The following is a 15365-nucleotide window of genomic DNA, read 5'->3' on the forward strand; positions in this document are numbered from 1 at the left end:
GTATAGTACAGTGTACTGTATTGACTCTACTGTATAGTATACTACTCTGAGGTGGTTTAGTCACATTCAGTTCAGGGTTTCTCAATGCCAACAGGAGACATTTGTCTTTATTGTAAAATGTTATGGCAGCTTTATTTTGTTTATTTTACACAACTGTTACTCAATTCCTATATGAATATAAGGTTCACACTAATGGTAAAATACACTTAGAACTACGGTTTGCTTGATGGATTACAATGTTTACCATTCATTTTGCTGAAGAGATTATTTTACTTCACTGTTGGGTTATTGTAACGTGGTCTGAATAAGAAGTTAAATACAAAAACACAGTGTCAGTATTATCTCTTGTATTGACACAATTCCCGTGAACAGAAACACTATTCTAGCAGCGGTGTTGCACTGGTTATTTTAATTTAATTGACGGCCTTTTGCAGAACAAATGAAGTGCGTTGAAGTGATGATTTGTACTTAATTGTTCTGACAACTGCAATTAAGACCAATTGTTAAAGACATCCCAATTTGTTTTTGCATGATAAGTCTACCACCACTGGCCTCACCTGCAGCTGGTCACATCACGTCCAAAGACCAGCTGACTGCCTACCTTACCTCCGCCTTTGCCTCTGGCCCCCACACTGTGCTGCTGTTCCTGCAAGATAAGGTCAGTCCCTGAGACATGAAGACTATATTCCTGCTCTGCAGCAAACGTGGTGGTTACAGTACGTCACTAAACACATTGGAGCTAACAGTGAAAAGTAGTGTGTAGGAGAAGGACTACTCTGAGATTTCTTTTATAGATTTGACTGTTCATCTATTATAAAGCTTGTCCTTGGCTATGGTAGTAGTGAGTCATGTGTAGTTGCACTGCAGTCCCATGTGACGCTGTGTAACAGTCTCCTCACTCTGGTGTGACTGTGAGCTTTAGCATTACTTCCCCTTTCACAGCTCCTCTCCAACACATATTTCGGGTTTGTTCTCTGTGGATCATCATTGTTGTGACTGATAAATGGGATTGGTTGCTGTTTTGTTCCAAATATTTTTTCCACTTGTTGAATTATGAAATTTCATTTTCCTTATTTGTGTTCAGTTGAGCAAAGATGACTTCACGGTCTTTGGTGGAGTGTTTGGAAACAAGCAGGATAGCGCCTTTCAAAATCTTGAGGTAAGTTTCTTTTTTTTTTTCTTTTTTTTAATAACTTTCTACATGAGCCCTGAAGATGATTTTGTCAGACTGATAATTCTTTCCACGCTCTCCTCCTCAGGCTGCACTGCAGTCTTCTTCCTCGTCAGTGATGCTCCCTGCTTTAGAGTGGTCGGATTCCTCTGCCGTCCCAGCTCTGCTGCAGGAGAAGCTGGGTGTCTCACCTCTGCTTGTAGACGCAGACACTCTGTCACATCTCAGCATCAACACATCTGCCAGCAATCTACTGCTCATCAATCTTCCTTATTGTACTGGGTAAGACTTGTGTGCTTTAGCACATCAGTCGATGTAACTCTAAAGTTTAGCTCAGTGAAAGTAAACTTTTTATTTGACTGTTTTTATAGCTTGGACAAGTCTTGCAAGAAAGTCCTACTTGCCAATGGTAAGTTTGAACTGTTAAGGAATTTCATAGTGTAATCTATCAGCAGTTTGGTCACTGTAGAGTATATTTCTGACGTGTATTTGTCTTTCAACAGATGAAATTATTGGGAAAGTTCTGAGTATCACGAAAGACAAAAATGTCCTATACACTGCAATATACACAGGACTCCAGCCATCACGAGTAAGACGATCTAACAGCACATCATGTACCAAAATTGTACCTTTTTTTTTATTTGTAATGATTTCTATGCTAACCATCATCATAAACAGTAAAAACAAATGTCACATGAAGACGTAAAGAATCATAATATACGTTTTGATTGCTCATCTCTGTAGGTGATTTCAGAGACGTCTATGTCTACCCAGCCTGCGGGGCGATCCTTGCTCCAAGCCGTTGTGCCCGATGTCAAACCGCCCATCATGTTTAATGTATCCAGTAACCCTTGCATAATGCTTTGGGCTCAGAATCTCAACATCAGCCTTTCAGAAGGTTCCATGTGGATCGACCTCGCTGCACTAGTGCCTTCCATGACAGGATCCATGTGCAACAGCAGCAACTCACTGTGAGATGGCCAGCGTGTTGGCGTTCAGTTGTTTATTCAGGAGAACTTCAGTTTTATGTTCTTTTTAAAGGAGAGATGTCATTTTAAATGTGTTCTTCTCTCCCATCAGGCTTGTCCTCCATTATGAATCAGGCTACACACTAAGGTAAGGTAATAAACTACCAATATAAGACAATATTTATACATTTTGGAAACTTTTTCTTATCAAAGAGTTTGAAAAGATGATCAATACCTCTCTTATATTCTGTTAAATGTGTTACTACAGACAGCAGCTGCTTAACTTACTTATTAACACATTATATCTTCCACGCATATCCTGCGTAAAACCACTGTTGTACACTTAACACTTCAGAGATTAAAACAAGAAATATTTTGTATAATTTTATAAATATGTTTTAGAGTGCCGCGTCTGTCTCAGTATTTTTTGATACTACCAGTAGAGTCAAGCATTTTCTAATCCTACATACAGGGGTGATATTTATTGAACAATAGATTTATTAAATACCAATATTTGTCACACTTCGAACAATGAATACTAGCCTTTTACACTGATATGCTGTCCTTGAGGAACACTCTTCCGTTGATCTCCAGGTTTGCCATGACTCGGCGGTTCTATCCTGTGTCCGGACGTCACTGGTTCACCTTGGATTCCGTGCAGCTGCAGGCAAACGGGCAAACGGCATCTTACATTGGGAGCCACAACATCTACGCCCCTGCAGAGTATTCCTTCCACTGCCAGTCCGTCACCAGCTTCCGAGATACTCTGCTAGTGCCAAACAAAGACAACGCCGCTCCGTGGAGGCTCAATTTTATCGACTTCCAGGTACGATTTCTAGAAGTGCTGTATTTTACCTGCAGCAGTGAACCAAGTACTTTTTCAATGTGAAGTGTTTATGATCATCAGGTGTCTGTTTAGTCCTGTTCACTCACTGAATTTGTAAACGCATTTTTCTGATACAGATTCAGGGCTTCGGTTTGGCCAATGGAACAGATTTCTCCTATGCCAGTGACTGTGCTGGGTTCTTTACCCCAGGCATTTGGATGGGGCTGGTGACCGGACTGCTCCTGCTGTTAATTTTCGTATACGGTCTGCACATGATCATGCAGCTAAACACCATGGATCGATTTGACGATCCCAAAGGTCCATCGATTTCAGTGCCTCAGTCGGAATGAAGCGCTCCCGAACACAAACACTCCTCAGTGCCTCCTACGAAAGTCCTTCCTTGTCATGTAGCTTTTGTGAGCTTGGGCCTTTATTCTCAGAAAATATTTGGACCTTTCCTCCGATAATCTCTCCTGTAGTTTTCTCTCCTGAATCGTCCCACTGCTGTCTTTTGGATATTGTTATCTTGCCAGGCACATTCCATTTTCCTCTCTCCGTATTTGCAAGTGCCAAAGTGGATGCGCCCTTTTACATTAGTTGTTGAGCTTGTGTGCTAAAATATGATTTTGTGCCACTGTTGGCCAGGCACTGGCTATTTTTCCTAAAATAATTAGCAATAATTTCTGGTAACAGAGAATGTCTTCTGTGCCAACATGAATGTGATTGCTGGATGCTGTAGGACCGTCTCAGACCTCAGTTCTTACTCTTTTTGTTTTTTTTCCAACTCGACTGTAATTTAAAGACTACTGGTTATGAAAGAAGTGCCTGTATGTAAAGAGTAGATCGCTTTTTGTGACTGTTGGAATTGCCTTACAAAAGTATGCTAATACTTAACCTTGGATTAGTTATGCTCTCATTACTGATCAAGTGCCACCACTTATGTCCAATGTTTTCTTGACAAATAATATATTTATATAAAAAGTTTACCCCTTGCTTCACATTCATCAAAACATGTAATAACAGTGCCTCAGTTCTGCTTTTATCATATTAATGTGCCATGACATGTACATTGTCTCCAATTGAAAATAAAAATATCTATAAATTGTGATTTTTAGTTTGGTTGTTGTGAATGCAAAGAGTTAAGTAATGTTTAATCTATATGTATGTGTATGTATATGTATATGTATGTATATGTATATGTATGTATATATAACTATATTCCTTAATGCTGCCAGTTTGCGTAATGAACGCACCAACCCTAGGTAGCCATCGTTACAGCAAGACCAAACACTACGACGTCATGGCAGGTCGAGACGGAGCTAACTGTGTGTTAGTGTAAACTTTTCTTTTTCCTTCGGTTCTCACACCACTTTCTTGCCCACAAATTGTTTCCAAAAATGTCTCCTGTTCAGAGAGCAGTTTTTGGGAGCACTCAAGAGAGGAAACTCTTTCCCGTCAATTTTGCACCCGACCGGCTGGGAACCCAAATGTCACGAGAGGAAGCGCCGCACATCGGTCCTGGATGTTATGACAACGATAAGGTTCGTCTCATTAAATATCTGCCATACATCGATTATTTGCGAAATAATCTGTCCTCACTCGTCACGTGTTTTTATACAGACCTCAAGCCATGATTTGCAGGTTGCTTTATGAAGAGACGTGTAGGCCATTATATGATTATAAGGGCTCTAAATGTTTCCATTCTCTTCACAGTTTGGCACCATAGTCTATGACTTACAGAAGACACCGGGGAGTAAGAAAGGATATGGTCTCTCTGCGAGGACTGCAGCACGCTTTCCGCCCTGTAGCACAAAGGTAGAATACATGAAACACGTTCATCTCAAATGAGGTGCATGCTCGAACAAACGTGTACTGAGAGTATGATCGAGAGCACATTTAAGTAGCTTTAAAGGGGCACGCCACCGATTTTACACATGAAGTTCAGTTTATTTGGACGGTGGTGAAATGTAAATACATACTGAAGTATTGTACCCAAGTACAACTTTTATGTATTTGTACTTTACCTGTCTATTTCTATCTTATGCTACTTTTAACTTGTACTATTCCACTACAACTTGGAAGCAAGTATTGAACTTATTACTCTACATTTATCTTGTAATATTAGTTATTCATTACACTTATTTAATATGATGATGGATTATGGATTAAGCTGGCTGGCAGTTAAAGTAGTTGAAATTGTCTCCACAATAATCAGTGGCACCATTAAGATGATGAACACATGAATGCATCAATAATTATAATCCAATGTATATATATATATATATATATATATATATATATATACGTATATATAATCTGTGCAAAAAATCTTACTTTGTAAAATCTCTAGCAGTAAATGTACTTAGTTACATTTCTCCACTGCTAAAAATCAGAACACATCAGCCACTACTGCTTTGATTTGACCATTCATTATGACACCAGTCTCTTGGAAGTCCCCAAACTTCATGAAGTGCAGTGCTAAGTGGCTGGAATACCCGTTTAACATGTTTGAATTTGTTTTGTTACAATGTCTATCACCAGACAGCGACCCCTTCCCCACAGCAGTACCAGCAGGATCAAAGCCGGTCCAGAATCCCTCCCTCAGGCAAAACACCTTTCAACTCAACCACACAGAGGTTCAAAAGCACGTCATGTACAGTTGAGGACAGCCCAGGGTGAGACAGATACCCACACAGACACACAACAGTGCTGAACTGAACTGAGCTGACAGATCATTTTGTGAAACAGGCCTGGGGCCTACGCTCACGATACAGTGACAAACAGGAAAGTAAGCTGGCCGATGTGCTTCGGGACCCCAGACTGGCCCAGACTCCCTCAGATGGAAAAGAAGTCAGTCAAGGGGAAGGTAAGGTTAATACTCCAAAATGTAAAAAAACTGAAGGGGGTTCATACATGAAACCACAATTCAATTTTCAAGCTAAAAGCATGGGGGGAAAAAAACAAAAACAAAAAGACATGAGGATATTTTCCAGACTTCCACATCAGAACAAAGTCTGGTCTTCTAACCACTGCCACCGACTGGAAGTTGACCTGGGTAAGCGGCTGATGTTCTCTGCTCGGATAACATCAACACTTCTTTGACCAGACATGATCATCGTTACAGAGTCCGTCATGCTGGAACTAACAGGGCCTGAGCTGCCAAGGGTGTCTATTCTGCAATGTGTTAATGCTATTGGTCATCACCGGGGAGGCAAAGAGGAAGGTCAACTGAAGAGAAAGCCACTGGGTGGCTTTGGATTGAGAGGGCAGATCCATGGGTGAATAGTGCTGGGGCGCAAGCTGGATTCTGATCAACCCTGGCTGGGTTGCCTGGATGAAGGTGTCTGATGTTGAAAGACCAGAGACATCCATTGAACCCAGGTTCCATCACTGATGTTATGTACCAGTGCATCTGCAGGGAGCATTGTTCTTGTATGACTTTATTTATGACTTACTACACTTTCACTTTTTAATGACATCGTTTAACTTTTTATGCCATTCTACTCGGACTTTTTTTATTGCATTTTGTACTACTTTCCATATGACATTTCATCCTGTACTACCATATATTTATGACGTATTAAACTATGCATATCATGAAATATGTACTTTAATATGGATTTTTGATTTTTTTTTTCTTGGCATACTATACAACTTCTAACTTTTTTTGGCATACTGTACTATGGCTTTTTTTTATGAAATGTTATGTTATGACTTTAAAAAAATGCTTTTGACATACTATATTGTCAATATCTTCATGACGTACTATACGAAGACTTTTTATGACATACTACAGTGGGACTTTTTAATGACTTTCTCATGACACTTTTTTGACATTTCTGACATACTGTACTATGACATTAAGTCTTACTATGTAATGAATTTTACGTACTATACTATGACTTTTTACATGACTTTCTTTGACATACTATACTTTGATTTTATTTTTTACAATATTTCGACATGCTATATCGTGACTTTTTAAAAACTTTTTTTGGACATGCTATATTATATTTTTGTGATTTGTTACGACATGCTATACAATAACTTTTTAGACATACTATGGTTAGTATAGTGACAAGGCCGATGGCCCGGACAGCATTATCAGCAGTAACCACCATATGAGTGCAGTGCAGAGCGGCAGCAGTTAGCTAGCCAGCGGGGCACAACAGAGGCTACGTTAACAAAGCACAGACAAGCTCGGATAACAACACACACAGAGAGGGTGAGCAACCTAATCTCTGCTCTGGATTCCATTACTCCATTATATCTTAACATTCTAAATAGTTATATGCTTTATTAGTGCTCTGATCCCGTATATAGAACGCTAACCCTTTTTCCTGACAGAAAAAAATGGGTGATTTTCTCATAGGGAATTCTATGTGGAATGATATTGAGCAACAGCTAATACTCCTTTGTTTGTTTTTTCAGCTGAACAGTGAAAAGGCATTCCTGAAGCACAGAAGCAGAGTGGCCTACATGAGTTTGTACTATTAACTCTAAAGCTGATGGATGTAAACCCATTGTGACAGTGACGTAAGATGTTGCCTTAGTCATCATTTTGACCTGTGCCTTTAATGTCAATTTACTGGACTGATACTGTTGTCAAGAAATGTTTTGATACCTCAATTAAAATAAAATAAAGAGAAATTAATTTTTCTTTATTCTCAAAATGACTGTATTCCTGTAGGGTTTGTATATTACACCATTATGTTGCTTACAAAGCAACATTACACAATATTTTAACAAAGTGAGTGCTTGCTGAATAAATGATGATAGTTAACAAAACAAAAAAAGAAAGTTCTCCCCTCAATAGAAGTCAGCTTACAAAATGCAAACGGCAGTGCTGGTCCCGGCTCGCACAGCAGGTTTCTGCGGCTGCTCTCCGTGGTTTAGAATCGCTGACTGAACTGTGTAAAGCACCAACCACTGTGACAAATGTGAGTCTGTTGGTCCATATTGGACTCATTTCTTCCTCCTCACTTTGGGTTTCTTGACTGGCCGAAGATACGGGTTGTCGATCACATTGTCCTCGGTGGCCTTTGCGGAAGGAACAACTCCGCCAAGAGGAAGTATGGAGTTCTCTTTGTCAGCTCCTGGATCATCCTGAGTGAGGGGGGAAAAAGAAATGATTGTTGAACATGCTACCATACAACTTGAACATCACATTGTAAGGAATAATTTGACATTTTGGGAAATGCGTTTATTTGCTTTCTTACAGGGAGAAGACTGATACCGCCGGTATGTTTGTGGGTGTAGCAGCGAGCTACAGCACAGTGTAAAAATACTAATAAAAGATCCTGCATTGAAAATGTTACTTAGGTAAAAGTAAGCAAGTTCCTTTTCAATGTCATGTAGAACATACAAAAGCATTGCACGGAGGCAGAATACAACTGGATCAACCTTTCAGCTGCAGTGGTTTCTGCTCATCAGTTTTATTAATAATGGAACGGTCGGCAGTACGCAATTGCGTTCTGCTGAAGGAGCGCAGAGGCTCATGGGACTGTGTTATGGACTGTTCCTGTTCAAGTGTGTTTTAATGATGTTCTACTCATGTTTTGGGTGTGCATGTGGGATTATTGTGTGTTAGTTTAGTGCTCATGTTACTTTACAAGGTGGTGGCCATGACTGACCTGCGTGGAGAATGATAGCCTATGTGCAGTGTATTTGTTATGCTGTTCAATGTTCATGAAACATGCTTGGAAACTTCAAAACTCTTTAGAGTAAATTCTTCCACGGAGTTCACCACAACAAGATTAAAAACAGCACGTTGGACTTTTTTAGCTTTTCAAATTCACATGCACAAATATGTGGAAACAGAGACATATTCCCAGGAAGTAACTATTTTAAAATCTCTGGAAGTCTGGGAACTTCATAGCAGACCACATCGGACACTGGGCAAGTTCCTGTAGTGGTTAAGACTTACGCTGATAATGTTTCCCGCTGCGTTCTCGCTGTCTGTCTGGTCGTCCTGCTCAGAGGAGTCCGTCTCCTCCAGAGTCTGCAATTCCAGCTCTGAGGGCAGGAGGGCGCTGAGGTATGGGATAGTGCTCGGTTGTGCTGCGATCACTGAAAACACATTCACAGGTATTAGAACTTGTGTAAATACGACATGCTTTCGGTAGCATAACAGACAGGCAGGCATACAGAGAACAAGACAGACTTGAATGTGTAAACAATGCATTACAACCGGTTTTGGAAATACAGGACCACTTGGTGGAGTCGCTCACATGGGAAGGCAGTGATGTCGTCTTTGAAGAGGCTCTGAGTTTCTCCGGTCTTGGCCATGAAGCGCGTGAGCGCTCGCTCCACGTCTCTCCTCTGACTTGCTGCTTTTTCTCTCACCACTTGGTAGTCTGACACAGGCTCCCTGAACGTCTGAGCGGGAAAACACATGGCACACAGTTCACCATCTGAACTTAACCTGTTACACATTATGAAGGGCTTCCTGATTGATGCCCTGATCGCAATGGTAAAAAAGGTAGGGTGTTTCCTTGTCATTAATTTAGACAGAGTCTACATTGTACATAATAGACTATATTCTATCTTCATATATAATATTACTAAAGGAAAATTCGTTCAGGGTTTGTCTCAGGATCTCTGTCACGGCTAGGTTTGGTTACCATTCACATATGAACAGATACTTGTACCCATTGCTACCTTTTTTTGGTACTCTTACTTAGAACCTTTTGTTATTTATTTAGAACATGTTTCACTCCCCTTCCTTTCCTCCCTCTCCCCTCCCAAACCTGTCCCAGCCTGTTACTAAGGCATAATGTGAGAGCGCTGGACTCACGGGTGTTTTGATGTAGGTGTGAGGGTCAGGAAACTCCGGGAAGTGGCTGGGGATGTGAGCCGGATGTGTGCGTTTCTGGCCGGCCGACAGTGCTTTGGGAGTCACAGGTGGGTTCGTCACTGGAGCTGAAATTCATTAAAATCCAAACACAAAGAAAAAACAAAGTTCACATCTATGTCCATTTTTTTAGTTAGAATATCAGAATTTATGTAGAAAGTGAGAATACTGTCACCAATAAATGACATAATCCACAGTAACGGTGGAAAGTAAAGCGCCTACTCACGGGCAGTTATAACCATCCTCTGGGATCTCTTGGCATACACAGGCAGGGTGTCGGCTTTGAAACCTGTAGAGAAACAAACAGATTAAATGATGTTCTCTATGTTACCTTGTGATATCAATGCGTAATTGATACGACGGCGTCCTCCAGTACCTACCCATTTCAATGAGTGTGACCACTGTGTCTGACAGGGTTGGGATGCTTCTGGCTGTGTGTTCACAATAAGCTTTAGCACACCGACCTATTTCAGATATATCTAGAAAAGGGACCAAACACATCGGGGTTGAGAAAAGTCTCTCCTCAGGAAGACTAAACATTTTGCAGGTAGAACAAAAAGATGAGTCATAAAAGATGAGATTTAACGTCCGATAGTAGGATTCATCAACAAATGCGTTCAACCATTTTTTTGTGCTGACTGTGCGAACGGCAGTCTCACCGTAAAGGTCTGCCACTGCTTACACATTAAAACGCATTCATTGATTGATGCATATGCAGGTGATGCATCAGCTGCAGCATATCAGTCACATCTGGATGACGGCCAACACGCATAATACGGTCTGCATTATACTGATCCAATCAATTCCTACAACTAAGAAGTTCAACAGACAATTTTCATTCCCCTGATGATGTGATCACTAAAGATCTGCCAACTGTCAGCAGAGAAGAGAGCTACAAAGTAGATTTAAATGATTTCTACTGCGCAATGCGGACGTGGAGGATTCTGCATTGATGCAGTAAGAGAACATAATGGTGAGTCTGGTTTCAGTTCAGCACAGTTGCTTCTCCTTTCATCTCTGTTGTCCAAGGTTGTTGCTCTCACTACCATTAGCTGCTCTGTTTCAAATATATTAGGCTGAAAAACGTTAGAATTCAACCGTGGCGTTGTTCTGTTGGGAGATGCAGTGACTTAAACCGAGTAAGAGAAGAATCGCCACGAGAAAGGAAAAGTCAGCTAGCAGCTGGGCTCAGTCACTCAGTGTAAAATGCAACAGGCATTCAGGAAGTGGCCTGTCTGAGAGTGATACATTGAGATGCATCAGGAATGGTTCTGTATTCAAATCATTGACGGGTGAATTGGAAGCGAATCCTGAGGTCAGTGAAGCTTCACACCTCGAATAAATATAGCAGCGAAAAAACAGTTTTGTATGTGAAGATATAGTCAAAATAATATCCACATTTGCATTTAATTAGTCATGATTTTGACTTGCTGGGATGGTTGATGCAGCGTGTTGTTGTAATGTTTGCCGTTTTAAATTTGTTCTATGTAGTTTTTGTTAGGTTTCTGCCTGGCTGTACTATATGCTGTAACACAAACTTTGAGGTTACTCAAGACTAAACTGATGAAGGCAACTTAGTGGAAAACATTTGGTGAATAAAGCAGGGTGCCCTGGAGAAGAACTATGCTGCGCTTAGGAAAATGAATACGGGCACATCTACTTTAGGATTCATACATACAGCTTTGCATCATCTCAGTGAGGGTCTCCACTGCTGCCTTCTCGGCGCTCTCAAAGCCACACTCTGTCAGGAGGGCACTGACGACAACCTGCAGGGTGCGGCGTCGGGCCAGGTGGTAGTTCTCTGCAGGGCTGGTAGCTGCCTTACCGCCACTCCCACGCTGAAAAACATACATGAAATAACACATATGGTGGGCGAGAAAAAAAAATACATCAGACACTTAAAAGATTCCCATGAAGAAAGTGCCTCATCACAGCATGACAGAAAGAAACTAATACAACAACCAAATAGACCCGAGTTTAAAAACATGAACAGAGTATTACCATTTTAGGTATATGGGTTGTATCTCCTATTAGGCTGTGAGGAGAAACTCCTAAATATTAATTTAAGGCTGGGTGATAATTCAATATGCAAAAAAAAATCATCTTCTGAGGATGATAAAATCACCAAAGATCTTTTGCAACTTCTTTTGGAATCAGCAGGCACATGTCCCACACATGTTTTATGTAACAAGGAACCACATTGGAAGAAACATCACACAGCAAAAAAAAAGAAAAAAAAAAAAAAAAGAAGAAGATTTTACTTAAATGGTACGTGGGCTTAGTGATATTTATTCTAAGTAAAGCTGTCACAAAAATATAGTGGCGTAAATAGTACAATGTTAGTCACAATTTAAAAATATTTATGTGGCACATGTTCCTGCTGTGGCTGGTAGCTCTCATCAATGTTGCTACATTTTTCAAGGATAATTTATTGTCGTTATGCAACACAGGGATGCACAACAACATGCAGATGTAGCCCATTTGCAACACAAGAAAAACATGAAAAACAAAACAAAAACAGTAGTGCATTTTTTGAATTTGCATCATGAGGAATGTAAAAAGCAGCAATAAAAACAAATATATATTCTCTGGTCAGATAACATTGCCGACATTTAAAATTCAACATCAGGAAAACATATTTCATCAACTTTGACTGTGTTTGAGCATCATTGACATAAACACCTCCTCTAGTCCCACCGCAGTCCTGCGCTCTGTCCGGCTCTCCGCCCGTCAAGTGCAGCTTGATCTGGGATGCAACGATGGAGTCAGATCTCTGTAAGGATGTGGGCTCAACAGTCACCAACCTCCCATTGTTGGGTTCGCCTGAAGTTTTTATTTCTTTCATCTTTTTTTTTCTGTGACCAGACATCAGACAAGACAGCCAGGAGTAGGCTAGGTAGTGGAGTATCCTTAGGTCCTAGCTGGGTTAGCTTAGCTTTCACCGAGGCTCTCCTACCTCTCCTGCCTGGGGCAGTTTGGTGCAGATACACCAGCTGGTTGCTCGGCTGTGGGCAGTGATTGTCTCAAAGTCTGCTGCACTTCATCCAATCCCAACGCTTCCTTTTCCGATGTTGATGAAGGTATTCTGTGATATGCCATTAGTGCTCCAGTAATAAAGACAAAAAAAAAATACAAAGCACTTATGGCATATGTCAGATACACTCATCAACATCGGAGAAGGAAGCGCTGGGTTTGGATTCATTTGTGGAAAGCAGCCATTGAGACGATCACCGCCCTCAGCTGACCACCACCACACAGCCAGACCTGCTAGACCAAATGCTACTGAACTTGAAGTCCAGAGGGAGAAGAGCCAAGATGGAAGCTAAGCTAACCCAGCTAGGACCTAAGTAATTCCACCACCCAATCTGATCCTGGCTAATGACAGGTCGAAAGAGAATTCAGGCTAACCCAGCAAAGGGAGGTCGTGACTGTTGTGTGCACATCTTTATAGAGACCTGGCTCCATCGTGGCATCCCGGGTCAAGCGGCCTTCGACAGGCGGACCGCAAGAGAGAGAAGGACTCTGGAGGGACAAGAGGACTCTGTTTACATCAATTGTGCTTGGGGCTTAAACATAGTAAATATTGATGGACAATGTTTACCTGATTTCTAATGTTTAATGTCGGACATATTGCCCAGAAAATGTTTTTGTTGATGCAGTGTATATTCCTCCTAAAACAAATGTAAAAATACACAGGAATGTATTCTGTTTTGTGGGTTACAGCCTGTGTTGCATAATGACAATAAATTAATCCTTGAATATTTGTAATAGAAGTAAGTTGCATAAAACGGAGATACTCAGTACAGGTATCTTGAATAATGGCAGTGCTTGAGTAGGTAAATATTTAAGTAAATGTACTCAACACTAGTTACATTCCACCTTTCATAGTATTCCATCATATAAATGATTATATTATTCTGTTTTCATCAAGTGCATTTTAATGTAGTTCGTCAAAGAGGTGCCAATTTTAGATCAGACTTTTTATAGTATTGGGTAAATTACTGAGTGTTATATAAATGTAGTGAGGTAAAAAGTATAACATTGTGAAATATAAAGCTAGTAGTCTAGAAGTATTAAGTAGCATAATATGGAAGTAAGTGCAAGTAAAGTAAAAGTCAATGTCCCAATACTTCCCACCATTGCTGTTTGACAAGCTTAGCTCACAGGTGCACACGTAGATACACATTAGCAGGTGTAACGTTGAAGGATATCAAATAAAGACGAATGAACCAAGACCTACAAACTTACCGTAGATACCATGCTTATGTTAGTAACACTTGTTTAGAAACACATTCGGCACAGTTGCGTCTCTTCCAACAGACTGCTAACAGTTAGCTAACAGCTAGCTAGCTTAACATTACAACCTAACGTTACAGGTTGCGTTAAGTTAGCTACATCCTGCTAATGACAGTGAGTATAAACGTCGTCTCTTACCCCTCCTGTATTCAGTGAACCTCCCGATGCCACCGCAGGATCTGCCATATGTAATTATTTGTAATCTGCTCGTATTAAAATAAAATAACTGTATAGTGAGAAAAACGTTATTTGTCCGACAGCCGTTTAGCCTAGCCGCCGTTGGTAAACACGGTGTGAATTTATGTCGTCATTTCCTGTTACGCAGACGGAAGATTAAATCAACTCATGGTGCACTCACTGCCGCCATCTAGTGGTTGTTTGTAGAATTACAACGGCTATATTTTCAAAAGTGACAAGTCATGTTTAATTCATTGTCCTCACTGCGTTTACTTGTGGGCAGTAGTGGAATTTAACTAAGTGAGTACTTTTACCTAAGTACTTTAGCATCTTGGTATTTGTACTTCACTTGAGGAGGCTATTTTCTTCCATTTTATGCAACGTCATACTTCTACTCCACTACATCTCAGAGGCAAATATTGTACTTTTTATTTGTCTGACAGCTTTAGGCACTAGTTACATTTCAGATACCATTTGAATTGCTGTAGATAAAACTACCCAACATAAAGTGGTTATAAATAATAGTCTGACATAAACAGTGCAACCTCAAACAAATCTACAGCAGTTAAATGCAGCATACGCATTAATGCAGCAGTAATATTAATTTCAAAACCATCATATATAATAGTAAAACAGTGATAAGGACCGTTTTTACCTGTTATACATTATGTAAACCTACATTTTGCTGATAATATACATACTTTATTTAAGTATAGTTCTGAATGCAGCATTTTTACTTGTAATGGAATATGTTCACAGTGCTGTGTTGCTACTTTTACTTCAGTAAAAGATTATAATACTTCTTCCCAACACTGCTTGCCAAAAATGCTGTTGCTAAAATCCAGCATACAATAAGAGCGGGAAAAATGCATATTGCACAGATCTGAATGTGGGGATGTCTTACCTCTCATTAGTAACATACACACAGTGACAACAAAGATGCAAAATGTGTGTACTCAGCATACATTTGTCACACAGAAGGTAAAATTGATCATGGTAAAATGTAGTTTAGTTCATCTTCTCTTCAAATACAAATGTATGTCATGTCATAAATACATCTATTTGATCATCTTG

General features: G+C 40.2%; 3 protein-coding genes across 3 annotated transcripts in view; 2 read left to right on the forward strand and 1 right to left on the reverse strand.

Annotated features, from left to right (window-relative positions):
• Positions 1 to 4073, forward strand: part of atp6ap1b (ATPase H+ transporting accessory protein 1b) — a 4680-nt gene extending 607 nt beyond the window's left edge. Inside the window, exons 2-10 of the mRNA XM_031845417.1 lie at positions 538 to 658; positions 1085 to 1159; positions 1260 to 1453; positions 1543 to 1580; positions 1675 to 1760; positions 1916 to 2142; positions 2252 to 2287; positions 2734 to 2965; positions 3103 to 4073. Of these exons, the coding sequence (XP_031701277.1) occupies positions 538 to 658; positions 1085 to 1159; positions 1260 to 1453; positions 1543 to 1580; positions 1675 to 1760; positions 1916 to 2142; positions 2252 to 2287; positions 2734 to 2965; positions 3103 to 3315 (1222 nt within the window). The 3' untranslated portion in view covers positions 3316 to 4073. The remainder of the gene's footprint in view (positions 1 to 537; positions 659 to 1084; positions 1160 to 1259; positions 1454 to 1542; positions 1581 to 1674; positions 1761 to 1915; positions 2143 to 2251; positions 2288 to 2733; positions 2966 to 3102) is intronic.
• Positions 4074 to 4150: 77 nt separating this feature from the next.
• On the forward strand, positions 4151 to 7565 carry LOC116382397 (protein pitchfork). The gene is made up of 5 exons (XM_031845420.1): positions 4151 to 4506; positions 4679 to 4780; positions 5507 to 5640; positions 5714 to 5831; positions 7397 to 7565. Exons 1-5 carry the CDS (start codon positions 4363 to 4365, stop codon positions 7460 to 7462), a joined length of 564 nt encoding a protein of 187 aa, XP_031701280.1. The 5' UTR covers positions 4151 to 4362; the 3' UTR covers positions 7463 to 7565.
• taf8 (TAF8 RNA polymerase II, TATA box binding protein (TBP)-associated factor) lies at positions 7518 to 14409 on the reverse strand. The gene is made up of 8 exons (XM_031845419.1): positions 14253 to 14409; positions 11497 to 11656; positions 10199 to 10297; positions 10045 to 10107; positions 9762 to 9886; positions 9196 to 9343; positions 8892 to 9034; positions 7518 to 8071 (listed from the first exon to the last, which is right to left on the reverse strand). Exons 1-8 carry the CDS (start codon positions 14298 to 14300, stop codon positions 7931 to 7933), a joined length of 927 nt encoding a protein of 308 aa, XP_031701279.1. The 5' UTR covers positions 14301 to 14409; the 3' UTR covers positions 7518 to 7930.
• Between the last annotated feature and the right edge of the window lie 956 nt (positions 14410 to 15365).

Source organism: Anarrhichthys ocellatus, unplaced genomic scaffold (assembly GCF_004355925.1).
Source record: "Anarrhichthys ocellatus isolate YVR2014 unplaced genomic scaffold, GSC_Weel_1.0 scaffold5, whole genome shotgun sequence".
NCBI lineage: Eukaryota > Metazoa > Chordata > Actinopteri > Perciformes > Anarhichadidae > Anarrhichthys > Anarrhichthys ocellatus.